The 23,532-nt window shown below is 46.5% G+C and overlaps 1 protein-coding gene across 2 annotated transcripts in view; it reads right to left on the bottom strand.

Moving 5' to 3' along the window:
• Window positions 1–16,688, bottom strand: part of ALPK3 (alpha kinase 3) — a 100,656-nt gene extending 83,968 nt beyond the window's left edge. For both annotated transcript variants that reach the window (XM_033168071.1, XM_033168072.1), the window contains exon 1: window positions 16,432–16,688. In XM_033168071.1, the coding sequence (XP_033023962.1) occupies window positions 16,432–16,592 (161 nt within the window). In that variant the 5' untranslated portion in view covers window positions 16,593–16,688. The remainder of the gene's footprint in view (window positions 1–16,431) is intronic.
• Between the last annotated feature and the right edge of the window lie 6,844 nt (window positions 16,689–23,532).

Below are 23,532 nucleotides of genomic sequence, written 5' to 3'. Positions count from 1 at the left end.
GTGTCGGCATGGATGTTAAAATCCCCTAGGACCACCAAACTAGGTGTCTCCAGGAGAACATCCGCCACGACCTGACCTGAAGCAGCTCGGGCAGGGAATCCTTGGTGCAGCGGGGAGGTCGGTACACCAAAAGGAATCCTGTACTGCCCCTATTGCCCAACTTCCAGAACATGCACTCAGAGAACTGAGTATTTCAGGTAGGACACCTGATGCAAGCTAGTGACTTCCTAAAAATCACTGCAACCCCCCCTCCCCACCCACATGACCTGGGTTGCTGTGCATAACAGAAACCTGGTGGACAACCAGATGCTAAGACAGGCCCATCTGCTTCATCCAACCAAATCTCTGTTACACATGCCAGGTGAAGTCCTCCATCCACAATCAAGTCAGGGATGGCAGTGGTCTTATGAATCATTGTCCTAGCATTGCACAGCAGCACCTTCAGGTCGTGTGGGTTTCCCTTGTTGAGCACAAATATAACATTGAATCACAATGGTACAAAATAACTCAGCAAGCTGACATTCATAGAATCATAGAATCAGAGTTGGAAGCAGAGGCGTAGCATCCAGGGGCGGCATTGCCGTGGAGGCACCCCCTGGGGGCAGGACATCATGACGCAATGACGTCATGACATCATGATGCATGCGTCAGGACCCGCCGAGCGAACGCTGGCTCCTGGGGCTTCCCTGTCTATGCTGCTTTAAAAATCCGGGCATGCGCAGTCCATCTCAGCCGGCGCTGCTGCTCCAGGGGCGACCCGCTAAGCGAGTGCTGGCTCCTGGAGCTCCCCCGTCCGTGCTGTAGCAGCACGGGTGGGGGAGCCCCACAAGCCGCCGATCTCGCAGGGCAGCCCCATAGCGGCAGTGACGGGTGGACCCCGGATGGGCCGCAGGGCAGAGTGGCTTCACTCTGCGGCTTTCTCTGGGCCACCGGCGGGGCGGGGCTGGCCCAAGTGTCACCCCTGCCCTCCCCTGGAATCTGGGGCAGACCGCCCCCCGCCGCCCGTCTCTACGCCCCTGGTTGGAAGAGACGACAAGGGCCATCCAGTCCAACTCCCTGCCAAGCAGGATACACCATCAAAGCATTCCTGACAGATGGCTGTCAAGCCTCTGCTTAAAGACCTCCAAAGAAGGAGACTCCACCACACTCCTTGGCAGCGAATTCCACTGTCGAACAGCTCTTACTGTCAGGAAGTTCTTCCTAATGTTTAGGTGGAATCTTCTTTCTTGCACTTTGAATCCATTGCCCCGTGTCCGCTTCTCTGGAGCAGCAGAAAACAGCCTTTCTCCCTCCTCTATGTGACATCCTTTTATATATTTGAACATGGCTATCACATCACCCCTTAACCTAATCTTCTCTAGGCCAGCTCCCTAAGCCGTTCCTCATAAGGCATCGTTTCCAAGCCTTTGACCATTTTGGTTGCCCTCCTCTGAACACGTTCCAGCTTGTCAGTATCCTTCTTGACCTGTGGTGCCCAGAACTGGACACAGTACTCCAGGTGAGGTCTGACCAGAGCAGAATACAATGGTACTATTACTTCCCTTGATCTAGATGCTATACTCCTATTGATGCAGCCCAGAATTGCATTGGCTTTTTTGGCTTCTGCATCACACGGTTGACTCATGTCAAGTTTATGGTCTACCAAGACTCCTAGATCCTTTTCACATGTACTGCTCTCAAGCCAGGTGTCACCCATCCTGTATTTGTACCTATAATTTCCCCCCCCCCCCAAGTGTAGTACTTTACATTTTTCCCTGTTGAAATTCATCTTGTTTGCTTTGGCCCAGTTCTCTAATCTGTTAAGGTCATTTTGATGTGTGATCCTGTCCTCTGGGGTATTAGCCACCCCTCCCAATTTGGTGTCATCTGCAAACTTGATCAGGATGCCCTCAAGCCCATCATCCAAGTCATTGATAAAGATGTTGAATAGACTGGGCCCAAGACAGAACCCTGTGGCACCCCACTAGTCACTTCTCTCCAGGATGAAGAGGAGCCATTAATGAGCACCCTTTGGGTTCGGTCAGCCAGCCAGTTACAAATCCACTGAATGGTAGCATTGTCTAGCCCACATTTTACCAGCTTCTTTATAAGAATATCATGGGGCACCTTGTCAAAGACCTTGCTGAAATCAAGATAGGCTACATCCTCAGTGTTCCCTTCATCTACCAGGCTTGTAATTCTGTCAAAAAATGAGATCAGGTGAGTCTGACATGACTTATTTTTCAGAAACCCATGCTGACTTTTAGTGTTCACAGCGTTCCTTTCTAGGTGCTCACAGACCATTTGCTTAATGATCTGCTCTAGAATCTTTCCTGGTATTGATGTCAGGCTGACTGGGCAGTCATTTTTTGGGTCCTCTCTTTCCCCCTTTCTGAAAATCGGGACAACATTTGCCCTCCTCCAGTCTGCTGGGACTTCGCCTGTTCTCCAGGAATTCTCAAAGATTACTGCCAGTGGTTCTGAAATCACCTCTGCCAGTTCTATTAATACTCTTGGATGTAGTTCATCTGGCCCTGGAGACTTGAATACATCTAAACTAGCCAAGTATTCCTGTACTACCTCCTTACTTATTCTGGGCTGTGTTTCCCCTGCTGAATCATCTGCTCCGTATTTTTCAGGTTGGGCATTGTTTTCTTTTTTTGCAAGCAAGCCGCGGAGCGGGGCCACTCCACCCCGCGGCCTGCCTGGGACCCGCCCACCAGCGCCACTATGGCGCGGCACGCATGCGCTGTGCGTCGCACTCAGCAATGGGCCAGCGCCAAGAAAATCCTGAAGAAGAAGAAAAAGGAAAGGAAAGCAGCACAAGCGGCTGCTTCCCTTTCTTTTTTCGTTTTTTAGGAAGGGAGAAGAAAAGCGTGTGGCGGCCAAAGAGCAGACTGTGCTCCATAGCGCATGCGCCGTGACGTCGCCACAAACAACAACAAAATAGATACAAAAAAAATACACAAACAAACTAAAACTACAATACAAAACATCTATCAAAAAATAAAAACAAAAAACAAACTTTCGTATTAAAAAAGCTCCACTTTCCTCACATCTTTACATGGACTTCCTCCTGTTTCCCCTTATTTGCGTCCCTTAAAAAATATTTCACGTAACTTCCCAATTTAAATTTATCACATATTCTATACACACTAGTAAATGCAAAACAATTTCCAGATCTATTTCTATACTCTATACTCTCCTAAAATTCGTATTGTTAATTCACATTATATATTTGACAGCCTATCCTTTTCCTTCAAACAAAAATCTAATTTTGAATCTTACAATACTTTTTTAGATACATTTTAAATTTTCCCCATTCCTTCTCCACCACGTCGTCTCTCTGGTTACGGATTCTCCCGGTCATTTCTACAGGCTCCATGTACTCCAACATCTTCATCTGCCATTGTTCAATAGTAGGCAATTCCTCCAACTTCCAGTTCTTGGCTATTAATACTCTCGCTGCTGTTGTGGCATACAAAACTAAATTTCTATCGCATTTCAAAATGTCTTTACCTAAAATGCCTAATAAAAAGGCCTCTGGTTTTTTCTTAAAGGTATATTTAAGAATTTTTTTCAGTTCATTATATACCTTTTCCCAAAAGTCTTTCACCTTAGGGCACAACCACCACATATGAAAAAAAGTTCCTTCTGATTGCTTACATCTCCAACACTTGTTACTTAAACCACGGTAAATTTTTGCCAATTTAACAGGTGTCAGATACCACCTGTAAATCATCTTCATAAAGTTCTCTCTTAATAAACTGCACACTGTGAATTTGATATTTTGACTCCACAACCTCTCCCAATCTTCCATCATGATGTTGTGCCCCAGGTCTTTTGCCCATTCAATCATTGCCGATTTTACCAACTCATCTTGTGTATGCCACCCCAATAACAGATTATACATTCTGGAAAGATTTTTCCTTTTCGGCTCTATTAATTCCGTCTCCAACTTGGATTTTTCTATCTGAAAACCAACTTTCTTATCTGCTTTAAATGTTTCATTGATCTGATGATATTGTAACCAATTTGTGACTTGTTCTTTCAATTGTTCATAAGTTTTTAATTTAAAATTCTGACCTTCTTGTATCAAAATGTCTTTATATTTCGGCCATTGTCGGTCCAAATTTGCTCTTTTATGTGCTTTAGCTTCTAAGGGTGATAACCATCTGGGTGTTTTGCTTTCTAAGAAAACCTTATATTTCATCCAAATTTTAAACAGAGAATTTCTAATTATATGTTTCTTAAATCCACTATTTACTTTGCATTTATCATACCATAAATATGCATGCCAACCAAAAACATTGTCGTGACCTTCCAAATCTAATACATCAGCATTATCTAATGTAAACCATTCTTTCAACCAACAAAAAGCAGCTGCTTCATAATAAGTTCTTAAGTCTGGCAGGGAAAATCCCCCTCTGTTCTTTGCATCTATTAAAATCTTATATTTAACCCTGGGTTTCTTTCCCTGCCAGATAAATTTCGTTAAATCTTTTTGCCATCTTTTAAAACATTCCATCTTATCAATAATTGGCAACGACTGAAACAAAAATAGCATTTTTGGCAGAATATTCATTTTTATCACAGAAATCCTTCCTAATAATGACAATTTCAATCTAGTCCATATTTCTAAATCTCTCTTTATCTCTTTCCAGACTTTCTCATAATTGTCTTTATAAAGGTTTATGTTATTAGCAGTCATATTAACACCCAGATATTTTACTTTCTTCACAAAGCTAAGCCCTGTTTGTGATTCCAATCTCATAATCTCTTGTTTACTCATATTTTTGGTTAAAACTTTAGTCTTGGTTTTGTTTAACTTGAAGCCTGCGACCTGCCCGAACTGTTGAATTGTTTCCAGTGCACACACTGCACTATTTTCAGGATCCTGTAGGGTTAGGACCAGATCATCGGCAAACGCTCTCACTTTGTATTCTCTTTCTCCCACTCTTATTCCTTTAATATTCTCATTCTGCCTGATCATATTTAAAAGGACTTCCAGGACCGTAAAGAAAAGTAATGGGGATAGGGGGCACCCTTGTCTTGTTCCCTTCTCAATCCTTATTTCCTCTGAAACCACACTGTTAACAATGATTTTTGCTTTCTGCTCTTGATATATTGCATTTATTCCGTTCATAAAAATTACCTCCCATCTCCATTTTATAAAAGTTTTGTTTCATAAAGTTCCAAGATATGTTGTCAAAGGCCTTTTCCGCATCTACAAACATCAAAATAGCTCTTGTATTGCTTCTCTTTTCTAACCTTTCCAGCACATCCACTATATTCTTTATATTTCCATTGAGGTGCCTTTCTGGCAAAAAGCCTGCTTGATCATTGTGGATGTACTCCTTCAACACTCCTCTCAGTCCCTTGGCCAAAATACTTGCAAATATTTTGTAGTCTACATTCAATAAGGAGATTGGTCGGTAATTTTTAACTTGTGTTTTTTCTGTGTCCGGCTTTGGTATCAGAGTAATATAAGCTTCCTTCCAAGACTCAGGTGCCTTCTTCCCCTGTATTATTTCATTGCAAACCTCCATCATTGGTTGTATCATCCAATCTTTTAAAACTTTATAGTATTTTGCTGTAAGTCCATCCGGTCCTGGAGCCTTATCCAACTGCATATCCTTTATTGCTTCTTCTATCTCTTGCTTTGTGATGGGGAGATTGAGCATAGTTTTCTTTTCCTCTGGTATCTTACGCATTCCATTTTTCTCCAAAAACTGTTGGATCAAATCACTATCCTGTTTTTCTTTCTTATATAATTGCTTATAGAATTTTTGAAAACATTTCCTAATATCCTTAGGATCCTCGATGCTTTTTCCTTCATAATTTAGACTTGTAATAGTGTTCTGTTTCTGACGCTTCTTCAATTGCCAAGCCAATAACTTTCCGCATTTATTCGCCAACTCAAAGGTTCTCTGTCTCAGCCATTTAATTTTCCACTCTATTTCCAAATTTATCAAATTTGAAAATTGAACTTTTAGCGCTTTGATTTCTTTTTGTATCTGCTGGTCTTTTGGTTTACTCCTCAATTTTTCTTCTTTCTCTTTAATTTTTGCCAAGATTCTTTCTTTCTTTTCATTTTGTTCTTTCCTTCTGATCGCATTTTGCTGAATCAGAAAACCTCTCATTACGGCTTTGCTCACGTCCCAAATCACCCTCTTTTCCAAATTCATATTTAAATTGATTTCAAAATAGTCTTTTAGGGTTCTTTGGGCCTTCTCAATAATTTTATCATTTCTTAGAAGCGAATCATTCATCCTCCATCTGAATGAACCTTGCAAAGTCAATTTTAATTCCAATTGAACCGAATTTTGGGTCTATCTGTACCTTAGTGATTCTTGGTGCCAAATCCTTTGTAATCCATATATAATCGAGTCTGCTCCAAGCCAACACCGCCTCTGAAAAGAAAGTTGACTCTCTTTCCAGAGGGTTGTGCAGTCTCCATGAGTCGATTAAGTCCAAGTTATCTGTCATCTCAAAAAATGATTTTGGTAGTCTTCCTTCATTCGAAAACTTGGTTCTTTGTGACCGATCCATTAATGTGGAGACCACACCATTCAAATCTCCCATGCAGATAATTTTGTAATCCAAATAGTCCAATAGAGTATCATGGATTCTTTTAAAAAAGTCCACTTTAGCATCATTCGGTGCGTAGATTCCCAGAATTAAGAATTTTTCTCCTTGCATGTTTATTTCTATTGCCACGTATCTTCCCTCATTGTCCTTGAAAAGTAATTTTGGATTGTACTTTTCCTTTGCGTATATCACCACTCTTTTTTTAACTTTGTCTGATGAAATAAAGTCCTGTCCCAGCTTTTTGTTCTGTAATACTCTTCTGTGGATTCTCACAACATGAGTCTCTTGCAAACAGATTACATCCAAATTTTGTTTAATCAATATATGATTTACCTGGTTCCTCTTGGCCTTTGAGTTAAGACCTCTTACATTCCACGTCAAAAACCTTAGCGCCATTTTTACTCTTTGTCAGGTATCGGTGCTGTTGCTCCCAATAGCTCTTTGTCGTCGTCCTGTTCAGGTCTAGCTGGTGGTCTTGATGACGGTAGTCCCAACCTTCCCAGAAGTGCTTCTTGTTCTTTTCCTGCGTCAAATTCCTCTGAATATGTATCCAGAAACTTTTGTTTCTCCTCCACTGATCTTATTCTTATCTTTCAATCTTTATACTTGAAGGAAAGGCCTTATGGAAACTCCCACCGGAAAAAGATTCCTTTTTTCTTCAAAACTGTGGTCACGTCAGTATATCTCTTCCTCAGGTCAAGGAGGAGTTGAGGGATGTCTTTAAAAAGTATAAATTGCTGGTTGCCAATCACCAAATTCGTTGCGTAATGGAGTTCCAATATTTTATCTCTATCTTCCTTGGTTCTAAATTCGATCATACAGTCATTTACAGTTTTCCTTTTCTTACTTTTCCCACCAAATCTGAATGCTCTCACCACCGTTTTATTCAGCTCCTCCTCATCCAGATCCCAAAATTCTGCCAGCTCTTCAATTTAAAAAGTTTTAAAGTCCTCTTTTTCCAGTTCTGGTAGCGATCTGATCCTCAAATTAGTCTGTCTCTCCTTCAACTCCAGCATAGCCATCCGAATCTGCAATTCCTCCTGCTGTTGATCCACTGCCTTTAATTTGACATTTTTGATAGTATTGACTTGTACTTGCACTTCTGTAAGTTGTTCCTTAGTTTGCTTTATTTCTGTTTTCATAGAACCCACCTCCTTACCCAATCTGTCAAGTGTCTGTGTATTCTGACGCACCTCCTGAGAATTTTGCTTCAATTGTTCTGTGTTAGCATTCACACTTGCTGTCAATACTGCCAGCTGTGCTAAAATTTGCTCCTCAAAAGATTTCACAGAGCCTTTTCTTTGATCCCTTCTTTTCACTGTCTGTGCTGGTGTTGTTTTATCATCATCCATTCTCAAGGTCACCCAGCTGCAGATGGTTTCCTAGGCTCTGAGAACTCCAAAAATCACTTTAAACTGTCAAAAGCACTATTTTTATGGCCACTAGAGGGACCCTTGCTGTTCAGTCTGTAATCCCAATAGATAACCACAGAAGTCGTACTGTTTCACTTTCAGTTACAGGTGGGTAGCCGTGCTGGTCTGCCATAGTCGAAACAAAATAGAAAATTCTTTCCAGTAGCACCTTAGAGACTGACTGAGATTGTTCTTGGTATGAGCTTGGTATCTGAAGAAGTGTGCATGCACACGAAAGCTCATACCAAGAACAAACTCAGTTGGTCTCTAAGGTGCTACTGGAAAGAATTTTCTATTTTGTTTCACTTTCAGGCAAAGTCAAAAGAGTTACCAAAAGTTTTTGTACAAATCCAAAGTGTTTCAAAGTGGCTTTCTGCTCCTTCTAACCCTTCAAAGTCCTCCCAGGGCTTCCACAGGTTTCAAAGCAGCAGTAAATTCAAGTCGGAAACAATGTATCCAACAGTATACTCAGTTCTTTGCATCACAATGGCTGCCCGCAGACTGACCCGGCTTCCGTATTCCAGAGGGCGCGTGGGGCTTCCTCTTTCAATTTCACCTTCAAAAACACTCTTAAGTCCCACTTTCTTGCCCCCCCCACTGGGTTTTACCCCTCAGGGGGCTTGCTTTTCCCAAACTTTAAACTTTTTATAAACTTCAAAAAGTTCTCGGCTGTACATTAAGTCCCGTTACAACAGTCCTATCGCAAGCAGGGGGAGACGGACTTCCTTTTTACGTCTCCCTCCGATCCAAATCTTCTAAAATTTTCAAATAATGAATGCTCCTTACTTACAGAGTCCAAAACTTTCAAATCCAATTTAAGGAAGGATGAGGCGCTCTTAATCCGCCGGCAACGCTGCTTCACAATGTCAGGCAAGCGGTTGATTCAAGCGCCCGCGCCTACCACCTCACCCGCTCTCGGCAGCTCTTATTAGAGCTTACCGGGGGGCAAAGGAGGCGCAAAGGGCATCAGCCGAATCTCCAAGTCTGCAGAACTCTCAATCTGCAGTTTAAACGGGGCCGTATCGCAGTAACGGTACCCCAGAAGCCTGGCAACGTTGGCACCCCCCAGACTGGGAAGGAACCCTGCCGATCGGTAATGGCGCTCACCGGAAGTCCAATAGTTTATAAATTTTACCCAAAAGGTAGACCTCTATTATGATGGACTCAAATTTTGTCTTTTCAATGATTGAACTGTCTTTCTTGAATCTGGATATAAGTTGAGAGTAAGCAAGCAGATTCATTGTAGAATTTTACAATTTTAAAATTCTACAAGGCAGGCTTAAATTTTAAAATTCTACAAGGCAGGCTTAAGCAGTACGTGGACCGAGAACTCCCAGAAGTGCAAGATGGATTTTGAAGGGGCAGAGGAACCAGAGACCAAATTGCAAACATGCGCTGGATTATGGAGAAAGCTAGAGAGTTCCAGAAAAACATTTACTTCTGCTTCATTGACTACGCAAAAGCATTTGACTGTGTCGACCACAGCAAACTATGGCAAGTGCTTAAAGAAATGGGAGTGCCGGATCACCTCATCTGTCTCCTGAGAAATCTCTATGTGGGACAAGAAGCTACAGTTAGAACTGGATATGGAATAACTGATTGGTTCAAAATTGGGAAAGGAGTACGACAAGGCTGTATATTGTCTCCCTGCTTATTTAACTTATATGCAGAATTCATCATGCGAAAGGTTGGGCTGGATGAATCCCAAACCGGAATGAAGATTGCCGGAAAAAATATCAACAACCTCAGATATGCTGATGATACTACCTTGATGGCAGAAAGTGAGGAGGAATTAAAGAACCTTTTAATGAGGGTGAAAGAAGAGAGCGCAAAATATGGTCTGAAGCTCAACATCAAAAAAACTAAGATCATGGCCACTGGTCCCATCACCTCCTGGCAAATAGAAGGGGAAGAAATGGAGGCAGTGAGAGATTTCACTTTCTTGGGTTCCATGATCACTGCAGATGGTGACAGCAGTCACGAAATTAGAAGACGCCTGCTTCTTGGGAGAAAAGCAATGACAAACCTAGACAGCATCTTAAAAAGCAGAGACATCACCTTGCCGACAAAGGTCCGTATAGCTAAAGCTATGGTTTTCCCAGTAGTAATGTACGGAAGTGAGAGCTGGACCATCAAGAAGGCTGATCGCCGAAGAATTGATGCTTTTGAATTATGGTGCTGGAGGAGACTCTTGAGAGTCCCATGGACTGCAAGAAGATCAAACCTATCCATTCTTAAAGAAATCAGCCCTGAGTGCTCACTGGAAGGACAGATCCTGAAGTTGAGGCTCCAGTACTTTGGCCACCTCATGAGAAGAGAAGACTCCCTGGAAGAGACCCTGATGTTGGGAAAGATCAAGGAGAAGGGGACGACAGAGGACGAGATGGTTGGACAGTGTTCTCGAAGCGACTAACATGAGTTGGGCCAAACTGCGAGAGGCAGTGAAGGATAGGCGTGCCTGGCGTGGCCTGGTCCATGGGGTCACGAAGAGTCGGACACGACTGAACGACTGAACAACAACAACAACAACAAGCAGATTCATATTTCTCTTCTTCTTTAATACTTCAGCATGAATTTGATCTGTTCTTGAAGACGAACCATATCTTGGTACAATATATAGTCGTACATTCTCCTCTTGGCTCTAATAAAAACGTTCCAGTGGTCACATTAACAGTGCAGGAGAGGGTATTTTTGTGTTTAATGTGGTGCAACATGATTTTTGTGGTGCAGGTTGTGCCCCGGGCTATGATTTGTGATTTTCCGGTGACTTCTGGGTGGCCCAAAACAAAAAGGGTGCGGATCAATGAGGATCCGTGCTTCAGAACCAGGTTTTGGGGCCGTGGTATCACCACCAAACGGTGGATCCGTGTTTTTGTGGTGCAGGCTGTGCCTCTGGCTATGATGTGTGATTTGCCGGTGAGTCTGATGTGGCGCAGTGCAAAAGGGTGCGGATTCGTGAGGATCCGCGCTTCAGAACCCCGTTTTTGGGCCGTGGTGTCGCCAGGAAGCGGTGGACCCGTGTTTTTTGTGGTGCAGGCTGTGCCCCTGGCTATGTTGTGTGACTTGCCGGTGAGTTTGATGTGGCGCAGTGCAAAAGGGGTGCGGATTCGTGAGGATCCGCGCTTCAGAACCCCGTTTTTGGGCCGTGGTGTCGCCAGGAAGCGGTGGACCCGTGTTTTTTGTGGTGCAGGCTGTGCCTCTGGCTATGATGTGTGATTTGCCGGTGAGTTTGATGTGGCGCAGTGCCAAAAGGGTGCGGATTCGTGAGGATCCGCGCTTCTGAACCCCGTTTTTGGGCCGTGGTGTCGCCAGGAAGCGGTGGACCCGTGTTTTTTGTGGTGCAGGCTGTGCCTCTGGCTATGATGTGTGATTTGCCGGTGAGTTTGATGTGGCCCAGTGCCAAAAGGGTGCGGATTCGTGAGGATCCGCGCTTCAGAACCCCGTTTTTGGGCCGTGGTGTCGCCAGGAAGCGGTGGACCCGTGTTTTTTGTGGTGCAGGCTGTGCCCCTGGCTATGATGTGTGATTTGCCGGTGAGTTTGATGTGGCGCAGTGCAAAAGGGTGCGGATTCGTGAGGATCCGCACTTCAGAACCATGTTTTTGCGCCATTGCAGCCTCACGGAATAGTGGAAACGTGATTTTTTTGGTCCTGCCTATAGATTAGTATTTGGTGTAGAGTATCATGGTGGTTTTATTTTGTTTCAATATAAAAATCATATGAATTCATGTGGATCCATGCCTCAGATCTATATTTTTGTGGTGCAGAACCCCGTTTTTGGGCCGTGGTGTCGCCAGGAAGCGTTGGATCCGTGTTTTTTGTGGTGCAAGCTGTGCCCCTGGCTATGTTGTGTGACTTGCCGGTGAGTTTGATGTGGCGCAGTGCAAAAGGGGTGCAGATTCGTGAGGATCCGCGCTTCAGAACCCCGTTTTTGGGCCGTGGTGTCGCCAGGAAGCGGTGGACCCGTGTTTTTTGTGGTGCAGGCTGTGCCCCTGGCTATGTTGTGTGACTTGCCGGTGAGTTTGATGTGGCGCAGTGCAAAAGGGGTGCGGATTCGTGAGGATCCGCGCTTCAGAACCCCGTTTTTGGGCCGTGGTGTCGCCAGGAAGCGGTGGACCCGTGTTTTTTGTGGTGCAGGCTGTGCCTCTGGCTATGATGTGTGATTTGCCGGTGAGTTTGATGTGGCGCAGTGCCAAAAGGGTGCGGATTCGTGAGGATCCGCGCTTCAGAACCCCGTTTTTGGGCCGTGGTGTCGCCAGGAAGCGGTGGACCCGTGTTTTTTGTGGTGCAGGCTGTGCCCCTGGCTATGATGTGTGACTTTCCGGTGAGTTTGATGTGGCGCAGTGCCAAAAGGGTGCGGATTCGTGAGGATCCGCGCTTCAGAACCCTGTTTTTGGGCCGTGGTGCGGCCAGGAAGCGGTGGACCCGTGTTTTTTGTGGTGCAGGCTGTGCCCCTGGCTATGATGTGTGATTTGCCGGTGAGTTTGATGTGGCGCAGTGCAAAAAGGGTGCGGATTCGTGAGGATCCGCGCTTCAGAACCCCGTTTTTGGGCCGTGGTGTCGCCAGGAAGCGGTGGACCCGTGTTTTTTGTGGTGCAGGCTGTGCCCCTGGCTATGTTGTGTGACTTGCCGGTGAGTTTGATGTGGCGCAGTGCAAAAGGGGTGCGGATTCGTGAGGATCCGCGCTTCAGAACCCCGTTTTTGGGCCGTGGTGTCGCCAGGAAGCGGTGGACCCGTGTTTTTTGTGGTGCAGGCTGTGCCTCTGGCTATGATGTGTGATTTGCCGGTGAGTTTGATGTGGCCCAGTGCCAAAAGGGTGCGGATTCGTGAGGATCCGCGCTTCAGAACCCCGTTTTTGGGCCGTGGTGTCGCCAGGAAGCGGTGGACCCGTGTTTTTTGTGGTGCAGGCTGTGCCCCTGGCTATGATGTGTGATTTGCCGGTGAGTTTGATGTGGCGCAGTGCAAAAGGGTGCGGATTCGTGAGGATCCGCACTTCAGAACCATGTTTTTGCGCCATTGCAGCCTCACGGAATAGTGGAAACGTGATTTTTTTGGTCCTGCCTATAGATTAGTATTTGGTGTAGAGTATCATGGTGGTTTTATTTTGTTTCAATATAAAAATCATATGAATTCATGTGGATCCATGCCTCAGATCTATATTTTTGTGGTGCAGAACCCCGTTTTTGGGCCGTGGTGTCGCCAGGAAGCGTTGGATCCGTGTTTTTTGTGGTGCAAGCTGTGCCCCTGGCTATGTTGTGTGACTTGCCGGTGAGTTTGATGTGGCGCAGTGCAAAAGGGGTGCAGATTCGTGAGGATCCGCGCTTCAGAACCCCGTTTTTGGGCCGTGGTGTCGCCAGGAAGCGGTGGACCCGTGTTTTTTGTGGTGCAGGCTGTGCCCCTGGCTATGTTGTGTGACTTGCCGGTGAGTTTGATGTGGCGCAGTGCAAAAGGGGTGCGGATTCGTGAGGATCCGCGCTTCAGAACCCCGTTTTTGGGCCGTGGTGTCGCCAGGAAGCGGTGGACCCGTGTTTTTTGTGGTGCAGGCTGTGCCTCTGGCTATGATGTGTGATTTGCCGGTGAGTTTGATGTGGCGCAGTGCCAAAAGGGTGCGGATTCGTGAGGATCCGCGCTTCAGAACCCCGTTTTTGGGCCGTGGTGTCGCCAGGAAGCGGTGGACCCGTGTTTTTTGTGGTGCAGGCTGTGCCCCTGGCTATGATGTGTGACTTTCCGGTGAGTTTGATGTGGCGCAGTGCCAAAAGGGTGCGGATTCGTGAGGATCCGCGCTTCAGAACCCTGTTTTTGGGCCGTGGTGCGGCCAGGAAGCGGTGGACCCGTGTTTTTTGTGGTGCAGGCTGTGCCCCTGGCTATGATGTGTGACTTGCCGGTGAGTTTGATGTGGCGCAGTGCAAAAAGGGTGCGGATTCGTGAGGATCCGCGCTTCAGAACCCCGTTTTTGGGCCGTGGTGTCGCCAGGAAGCGGTGGACCCGTGTTTTTTGTGGTGCAGGCTGTGCCCCTGGCTATGTTGTGTGACTTGCCGGTGAGTTTGATGTGGCGCAGTGCAAAAGGGGTGCGGATTCGTGAGGATCCGCGCTTCAGAACCCCGTTTTTGGGCCGTGGTGTCGCCAGGAAGCGGTGGACCCGTGTTTTTTGTGGTGCAGGCTGTGCCTCTGGCTATGATGTGTGATTTGCCGGTGAGTTTGATGTGGCGCAGTGCCAAAAGGGTGCGGATTCGTGAGGATCCGCGCTTCTGAACCCCGTTTTTGGGCCGTGGTGTCGCCAGGAAGCGGTGGACCCGTGTTTTTTGTGGTGCAGGCTGTGCCTCTGGCTATGATGTGTGATTTGCCGGTGAGTTTGATGTGGCCCAGTGCCAAAAGGGTGCGGATTCGTGAGGATCCGCGCTTCAGAACCCCGTTTTTGGGCCGTGGTGTCGCCAGGAAGCGGTGGACCCGTGTTTTTTGTGGTGCAGGCTGTGCCCCTGGCTATGATGTGTGATTTGCCGGTGAGTTTGATGTGGCGCAGTGCAAAAGGGTGCGGATTCGTGAGGATCCGCACTTCAGAACCATGTTTTTGCGCCATTGCAGCCTCACGGAATAGTGGAAACGTGATTTTTTTGGTCCTGCCTATAGATTAGTATTTGGTGTAGAGTATCATGGTGGTTTTATTTTGTTTCAATATAAAAATCATATGAATTCATGTGGATCCATGCCTCAGATCTATATTTTTGTGGTGCAGAACCCCGTTTTTGGGCCGTGGTGTCGCCAGGAAGCGTTGGATCCGTGTTTTTTGTGGTGCAAGCTGTGCCCCTGGCTATGATGTGTGATTTGCCGGTGAGTTTGATGTGGCGCAGTGCAAAAAGGGTGCGGATCCATGAGGATCTGTGCTTCAGAACCCCGTTTTTGGGCCGTGGTGTCGCCAGGAAGCGGTGGACCCGTGTTTTTTGTGGTGCAGGCTGTGCCCCTGGCTATGTTGTGTCATTTGCCGTTGAGTTTGATGTGGCCCAGTGCAAAAAGGTTGAGGATCCGTGAGGATCCGCGCTTCAGAACCATGTTTTTGCGCCATTGCGGCCTCACGGAATAGTGGAAACGTGATTTTTTTGGTCCTGCCTATAGATTAGTATTTGGTGTAGAGTATCATGGTGGTTTTATTTTGTTTCAATATAAAAATCATATGAATTCATGTGGATCCATGCCTCGGATCTATGTTTTTGTGGTGCAGAACCCCGTTTTTGGGCCGTGGTGTCGCCAGGAAGCGTTGGATCCGTGTTTTTTTGTGGTGCAGGCTGTGCCCCTGGCTTTGATGTGTGATTTGCCGGTGAGTTTGATGTGGCGCAGTGCAAAAAGGGTGCGGATCCGTGAGGATCCGTGCTTCAGAACCACGTTTTTGGGCCGTGGTGTCGCCAGGAAGCGGTGGATCCGTGTTTTTTGTGGTGCAGGCTGTGCCCCTGGACATTATGTGTGATTTGACGGTTAGTTAGGGGTGGCCCAATGCAAAAAGGGTGCGGATCCGTGAGGATCCGTGCTTCAAAACCAAGTTTTTGCGCCATATTGTCGCGAGGAAGCCATGGATCCCAGATTTTTGTGGTGCAGGCTGTGCCCCTGGACATGATATGTGATTTGACGGTGAGTTTGGGGTGTCCCAATGCAGAAATCATGAGGATCCATGAGGATCCGTGTTTTTTAAACAAGTTTTTGCACCATTGTGGCCCCACAAAACAGTGGGTGCATGATTTTTTTGATGCTACATATAGACTGAGATGTGGTCTACAGTATCATGGTGGTTTTTTTTCATTTGAATGAAAAAATCATATGAATTCATGAGGATCCGTCTAGATCCGCCTTTTACCCTTTTCCCTAGAATACCTCTCCCATTATCCCTGGGTCCATGGGCCAAGCTGGCTGGGGCCGATGGGAGTTGGAGTCCAGCATCCAGAGAACCAAAGGTGTTCCCCCCCCCCAGAGGCCCACAAACCGGACGGGTGGGAAACTGCCCTCCCCGATTTCATGCCCCACCAGGTCGCCTGATCCTATGAGATAGGCTGCCACTGGACGTCGAGGCTCCATGGAAGGACTGCCCCGGCAGTTGCCGGTCCACCTCTCTTCCTTTCCAAGCCCTCTAAGCGAGCGGCCCCCTCCCTACATCTGGTGGCGAAGAGTTCCACAGGTTCCTTCTCCCTTATTTCGACAAGCCCTTCCTCTGACCATCCGCAGTCTCTCCCCCGTGCATCAATTCGCTTCCCAACACGAAAGAAAAGCGCTTGGCGCCCATCTATTTCGTGCCGCCTCGCAGGGAGGAATGCCCCCCCCCGACGTAACCACAAACGCTTAGGGCGCCTCCACCTTTCCCGTACCCCGACCCACCACCCCACTACACCCCATCTCCGGCCCTGGATGCCAACAGCACCCCACATCTCCCTCCAGGGCACCTATTTTCCCCCGCCCCGACGGCGCGTACCTGTTCTCTGGGCGCACGCTCAGGAAATAGCTGCGCCGCTCGGGCCGGTGCTCCACTAGGGGCCCGTTGTCCTCGCCGTCGCTGCCCTGGCCGGGGCTGTACGCCGCGTAAGGGCCGTTGCCCGAGTAGGAGCGGCCCAGGGGCCTCCGCCTGGAGCCCATCTGCCCCGCAGCGAAGAGCGACGCTCCGTCTCTCCCGGCCGGGAAAAGTGGGGAGCTGGTGGCAAGGCGCGCGGGGGTCCCGGGCGGCTCCCAGTCCGCTTCGACGCCGCGCAGCGCGGCAGCCGTCAATCACGCGCGGCGGGCCGCCGAACCCGCTATTTATAGTCGTCCGCACATGGGGCTGTCACTCAGGGACAGCGGGGCGGACCCGCGCCCGGAGCTCTCCCTGCCCGTCGGGGCCCCGCGCGCAAGGCAGCTCGCTGTTGGCTTGCTGCTAGACGGAGCCGACGGCACGGCTGTCCTGGCGCAGTGCCGGATTTACATAGAAGCTAAACAAGCTATAGCTTAGGGCCCCACACTCTTGGGGCCCCCCAAAAAAAAATTAAAGGAGAAAAAAACTGGATGCACATTTCCAAAATATAAGAAAAAAACCCCAAATAAAATAAAACCTGCATACACTTGTGTAGGCTCCTATTATAATAAATAATGGGCCCCACCTGCTTGTATTAGCTACAGTTGCATTGTACAGGTTATAACACTTAATTTCATATTTATAAAGCTATTTATAATTATTAGTAGTTTGCAACATATATCACCAACATACTTCATGTTAGAGCAAGTTTCTAGAGACTAGATTATAAATCTTTGTAGATTGTGTTTCTAAAGGAACTTTTGTTGCTGCCAAATGCCAATGTGTTTGCATTATTAAGTTTGTTATGAATTAAAAACCATTTTAAGTTAGAGCTTAATAATTATTTCACTATCAATATACTTCTTATTAATTGTATTTCACTATTTATATACTTCTTAGTTGTACTGTATTTCAGTTCAACAATTACTTTGACAAAATACATATTTTGTTATGTGCAAGTGGCTTTAGATACCTATTAGGTCCATAAATTACCATATAGCATAAAAAACAGCGACAATTTGTTGTTGACAAAGGACAGTTGGACATATAAAGGGCCCCATTACCTTCAGTAACTTAGGGCCTAATCAAACCTAAATCCGGCCTTGATCCTTGGTGTTGAAACCTGGGCTGCCACCTCAGGGGCGAGTTGGGGGCCATTGACCCATGGCCAAAATGGATATGTTTCTTCTTTTTCTTGGGCGATCACTCACAACACCCCGTAAAAAAAGTGGCTGGCGGGTTTTGCATGCAATCTGCTCATGCTGATTTATAAGGCAGCGGTGCAAACAGAGCTGTAGCTAGGGGGTGGTGAGGTGGACCCCTGCCAGAGGTGCAGGCGAGGGGGGAGCAAAAATGGCTAAAAAATATATCCATAAATATGTTTATAAATAAAAATATTGATTAGTGCATGAGGAATTGAATGGGTGGAGGGGGGGGTTGGAGGAGAGGTGGAAAGAAAAGCTAATTTGTCTGTGGGTAGGGGGCGCAATCTGGATGGTTCTGCCAGGGGCACAAGATCACCTAGCTACGGCTCTGGGTGCAAACCGATAACACGGGGCTCTAATTTCGAGAGAAATTCAATCCCTTTCGCCATAGTGGAGAACACTCTCACTGAGAGTTGCATGCCGATTTGCACCGATGCAAACTGATTGATATTTGCTACATTTTCGATAGAAATTCGATCCATGTCAGAAATGGGAAACTTGTTTGGGCAATAGGTATTGGTCATAAGATATATATATGGAAGCGTGGGAGCGATTGTGGAATATGGAGATAAAATTTACAGCATGCTATTGTCTTAAGAGAAAATTATATGAAAATGATATATCGATGGTACCTCACACCGAGTAAATTGGCAAAATGTATAAATCCAAATCAAATAAATGTTGGAAATGTAAAGAGAAAAGAAGGTTCTTTTTATCATATGTGGTGGTCTTGTAGTAAGGGGAAAGCTGACTGGAAAATGATATATAATGAATTGAAAAATATGTTTAAAATAATACAGTGGTACCTCGGGTTGCAGACACGATCTGTTCCGGGGTGCCGTTTGCACCCCGAAAAGTCCACAACCCGAGCGGCGATATTGCACATGCACGGAAGCATGATATCCGTGCGCAGCGAAGCCCAGAAGTAAACACTTCCTAGTTTGCTGCGTTTGTAACCCTCGCTGTTTGCAACCCGTAGCGAACGCAACACGAGGTACGACTGCATTTGCAAAAATCCCAGAAGTCTTTCTTTTGGAATTATAGGGACAGCATTAGCTATTATAGGGACAGTACTACACAAACTGTATAGAAATTTATTCATGTATGCGACTACAGTGGCAAGAATGTTACTTGCCATCGAGGAGTAGGCTGCAAGCTGAATCCTGACGTGAGCTTTGCATTACGAACATCAAAGTAGACATGCATTTAACAGGAAGGTTTTTAACAAATGCAAATAGCATCTTCTAGAGAGCTTTTTACACATGTGTGTGGTTGATGTGCTTTAGGGCTGTGGTTGATGTGCTTTAGGGCTGGGCTCATACACCCCAGGTAATGTGGTTGCTGACCTTGAGCCAGACATCCTGGAGAGTGAAGTCAAATGGGCCTTAGAAAGCCTCGCTAACAACAAGGCCAGTGGAAGTGATGATATTCCAGCTGAACTATTTAAAATTTTAAAAGATGATGCTATTAAGGTGCTACACTCAATATGCCAGCAAGTTTGGAAAACTCAGCAGTGGCCAGAGGATTGGAGAAGATCAGTCTACATCCCAATCCCAAAGAAGGGCAGTGCCAAAGAATGCTCCAACTACCGCACAATTGCACTCATTTCACACGCTAGCAAGGTTATGCTTAAAATTCTACAAGGCAGGCTTAAGCAGTATGTGGACCGAGAACTCCCAGAAGTGCAAGCTGGATTTCGAAGGGGCAGAGGAACCAGAGACCAAATTGCAAACATGCGCTGGATTATAGAGAAAGCTAGAGAGTTCCAGAAAAACATCTACTTCTGCTTCATTGACTACGCAAAAGCATTTGACTGTGTCGACCACAGCAAACTATGGCAAGTTCTTAAAGAAATGGGAGTGCCGGATCACCTCATTTGTCTCCTGAGAAATCTCTATGTGGGACAAGAAGCTACAGTTAGAACTGGATATGGAACAACTGATTGGTTCAAAATTGGGAAAGGAGTACGACAAGGCTGTATATTGTCCCCCTGCTTATTTAACTTAGATGCAGAATTCATCATGCGAAAGGCTGGACTGGATGAATCCCAAACCGGAATTAAGATTGCCGGAAAAAATATCAACAACCTCAGATATGCTGATGATACTACCTTGATGGCAGAAAGTGAGGAGGAATTAAAGAACCTTTTAATGAGGGTGAAAGAGGAGAGCGCAAAATATGGTCTGAAGCTCAACATAAAAAAAACTAAGATCATGGCCACTGGTCCCATCACCTCCTGGCAAATAGAAGGGGAAGAAATGGAGGCAGTGAGAGATTTCACTTTCTTGGGTTCCATGATCACTGCAGATGGTGACAGCAGTCACGAAATTAGAAGACGCCTGCTTCTTGGGAGAAAAGCAATGACAAACCTAGACAGCATCTTAAAAAGCAGAGACATCACCTTGCCGACAAAGGTCCGTATAGTTAAAGCTATGGTTTTCCCAGTAGTAATGTACGGAAGTGAGAGCTGGACCATAAAGAAGGCTGATCGCCGAAGAATTGATGCTTTTGAATTATGGTGCTGGAGGAGACTCTTGAGAGTCCCATGGACTGCAAGAAGATCAAACCTATCCATTCTCAAAGAAATCAGCCCTGAGTGCTCACTAGAAGGACAGATCCTGAAGTTGAGGCTCCAGTACTTTGGCCACCTCATGAGAAGAGAAGACTCCCTAGAAAAGACCCTGATGTTGGGAAAGATGGAGGGCACAAGGAGAAGGGGACGACAGAGGATGAGATGGTTGGACAGTGTTCTCGAAGCTACTAACATGAGTTTGGCCAAACTGCGAGAGGCAGTGAAGGATAGGCGTGCCTGGCGTGCTCTGGTCCATGGGGTCACGAAGAGTCGGACACGACTGAACGACTGAACAACAACAAAGGGCTGTGGTGCCATCAGGGGAAGACACTGGGGAAGACATCAAAGGCTTCACTCAGCAGGGGGGCTCGGGATGCACACACAACACAATGCAACAGGGCTGGCTTGAAGCATTTTGAAGTAATGCACCTCATAATCTAAAAGGGGGGGTGGGTAGGGTGTGTTATAAACCCATTAAATTCAGAACCTAAAATGACCTAACTGCCTCACTGAATCACGGAGGATTGCCAACAGAGCAATCCGCTTGGGGAATGGCAGGGAATTCCGAGCACACTTCAAAGTGTTGGTGTTGACATTTAAAGCCCCAAATAGCCTTGGCCCAGTTTACCTGAAGGAGCGTCTCCACCCCCATCATTCTGCCTGGACACTGAGGTCCAGCTCCAAGGGCCTTCTGGCGGTTCCCTAAGTGCAAGAAGTGAGATTACAGGGAACAAGGCAGAGGGCCTTCTTGGTAGTGGCGCCTGCGCTGTGGAACGCCCTCCCATCAGATGTCAAGGAAATAAACAACTATCTGACTTCTAGAAGACACCTGAGGTCAACCCTGTATCAGGGAAATGTTAATACCTCAATGTTTTACAATTTTTAATGTTCTGTAAGCTGCCCAGAGTGGCACAGAGCCTAGGGCTTGCCGATCAGGAGGTCAGCGGTTCAAATCCCCGTGACGGGATGAGCTCCCGTTGCTCGGTCCCTGCTCCTGCCCACCTAGCAGTTCGAAAGCACGTCAAAGTGCAAGTAGATAAATAGGTACCAATCTGGCAGGAAGGTAAACGGCGTTTCAGTGCCCTGCTCTGGTTTGCCAGAAGCGGCTTAGTCATGCTGGCCACATGACCCGGAAGCTGTACGCCAGCTCCCTCAGCGCCAGTAAAGCGAGATGAGCGCCACAACCCCAGAGTCGTCCACGACTGCACCTAACGGTCAGGGTTCCCTTTACCTTTACCTCAAGGGAGAGGCTTGAATTCAAGGACAATGGTAATAGCCAGACTGAGCCTTTAGGCTGGGCATAGGCAAACTCCGGCCCTCCATGTGTTTGGGACTACAATTCTCATCATCCCTAGCTAACAGGTCAGGGATGATGGGAATTGTAGTACCCAACATCTGGATGGCCGGAGTTTGCCTACTTTCCAAGGGCTGGTTTTCAGTCTGAAGCATTAACAGGTGCTGCCCTCAGGTGGCAGTTGTGGAAATGACAGCAGGTCTTGCAAGCAGAGCGCTGTGCTCAGTATCGCTGTGGCTACTCTGCGGTTTTCGCTTTGTCGCTGCCTCTCTCTTTAATGACTATTAAAGTGGCATAATGGTGCTTTACCTGTATAGCGCAGGTAGGGCCACTGTTGAGGAAAAGCTAAAGGCAGCTGGTCTCTCAGCAGAACTGAGGTAGTAATCGTGCTTCCCTTCACTCCCTCTGCTCTTCCGCCCAAATATATGGCTGCTGTTAGAGGTCTGTGGATCCTTGCGCAGTTGGTGGCAGCCCTTTTTCAGAATGTAATTTAAGAACATTGGAAGCGGCCTTAAAGCAGGTCAGACTATTGGTCTGCTGAGCCCAGTCTTGGATACTCTGACTGGTAGCAGCTCTCTAGGGTGTCAAACAGAGGCCTTCCACACAGGGCTGGCCCTATATGTTCTGGCACCTGGGTCGAACCACAAAATGGCATTCCCTTCTGCATCAGGAAAGAAGAGGTGGGGGTATTGCACCGTGCTAGATGCTGCGTGATTTTCCATTGTATTCTGATTGCTTCTCTTATTTCTTTTGTATTGTATTTTATTACATTACAATTTGGAGTCCATAGAATAAAATGTAAAATGCAACAATATAAGAAATGCAAGAAGCAATCAGAATACAATGGAAAATCAATATGAATGTGGGATTGTCTTCACCTGCTGTTCATGACAGTTGTTCCCCATGTTCTTCACAGACAAACTACAGATCACCTAAATGAAGCTTGCAAACCCCCTATAGAAGGTTGCAGGTGGGTAGCCGTGTTGGTCTGCCATAGTCAAAACAAAATAAAAAATTCTTTCCAGTAGCACCTTAGAGACCAACTAAGTTTGTTCTTGGTAGAAGTGTGCATGCACACGAAAGCTCATACCAAGAACAAACTTAGTGGGTCTCTAAGGTGCTACTGGAAAGAATTTTTTATTTTGTTTCCCCTATAGAAGGTGCTGCATGGATATACGTTTGCACCACTCTTACGGAAATTATGGGGGGGGGGGGGTCACCTAAGCAAAGTCTCCTCCCAAGTAAACTCATTGGGGTATGGAGTGCTGCCCTTAAGGGAACCCATCTCTCTGCCATGGTCCAGTAGGCCAGAGACCACGCACACAGGGAAATGCCTCAGCAGGTAATCTCTGGGTGCTTCAGGAAGCCACTGGGCTAATATCCCTCAACTGGAATCCCATTTTTCTCTCCCAGATAGGTGCTCAAGATATCCTTGCCAATACTTAACACCCATTCATATTGGCCCAGGGCTATCTCCCTGATATTGCTCCATTTTCCCCATATGTTAATTTTGTTTTTTCCTATATGTTAATCATGTATAACCCTCCCCTTTCATGTTGTAGTGATGATGTTTTAGTGATGTAGTAATGATGTTTCCAAACTGTATTCTGGGATATGGTAGGAGTTTTTAAAAGTTCTTGTAACGCTGCTCTCGGTGTGCAGTTTTACTGTAACCTATTGCGCAATAGTCCCATCACCTCCACTGGTCCCATCACCTCCTGGCAAATAGAAGGGGAAGAAATAGAGGCAGTGAGAGATTTCACTTTCTTGGGTTCCATGATCACTGCAGATGGTGACAGCAGTCACGGAATTAGAAGATGCCTGCTTCTTGGGAGAAAAGCAATGACAAATCTAGACAGCATCTTAAAAAGCAGAGACATCACCTTGCCGACAAAGGTCCGTATAGTTAAAGCTATGGTTTTCCCAGTAGTAATGTACGGAAGTGAGAGCTGGACCAT

This window comes from Lacerta agilis, chromosome 13, assembly GCF_009819535.1.
Source record: "Lacerta agilis isolate rLacAgi1 chromosome 13, rLacAgi1.pri, whole genome shotgun sequence".
NCBI classification, from domain to species: domain Eukaryota; kingdom Metazoa; phylum Chordata; class Lepidosauria; order Squamata; family Lacertidae; genus Lacerta; species Lacerta agilis.
The sequence above is the reverse complement of the archived record's forward strand: the minus strand, read 5'-3'. Positions and strand labels throughout refer to the sequence as shown.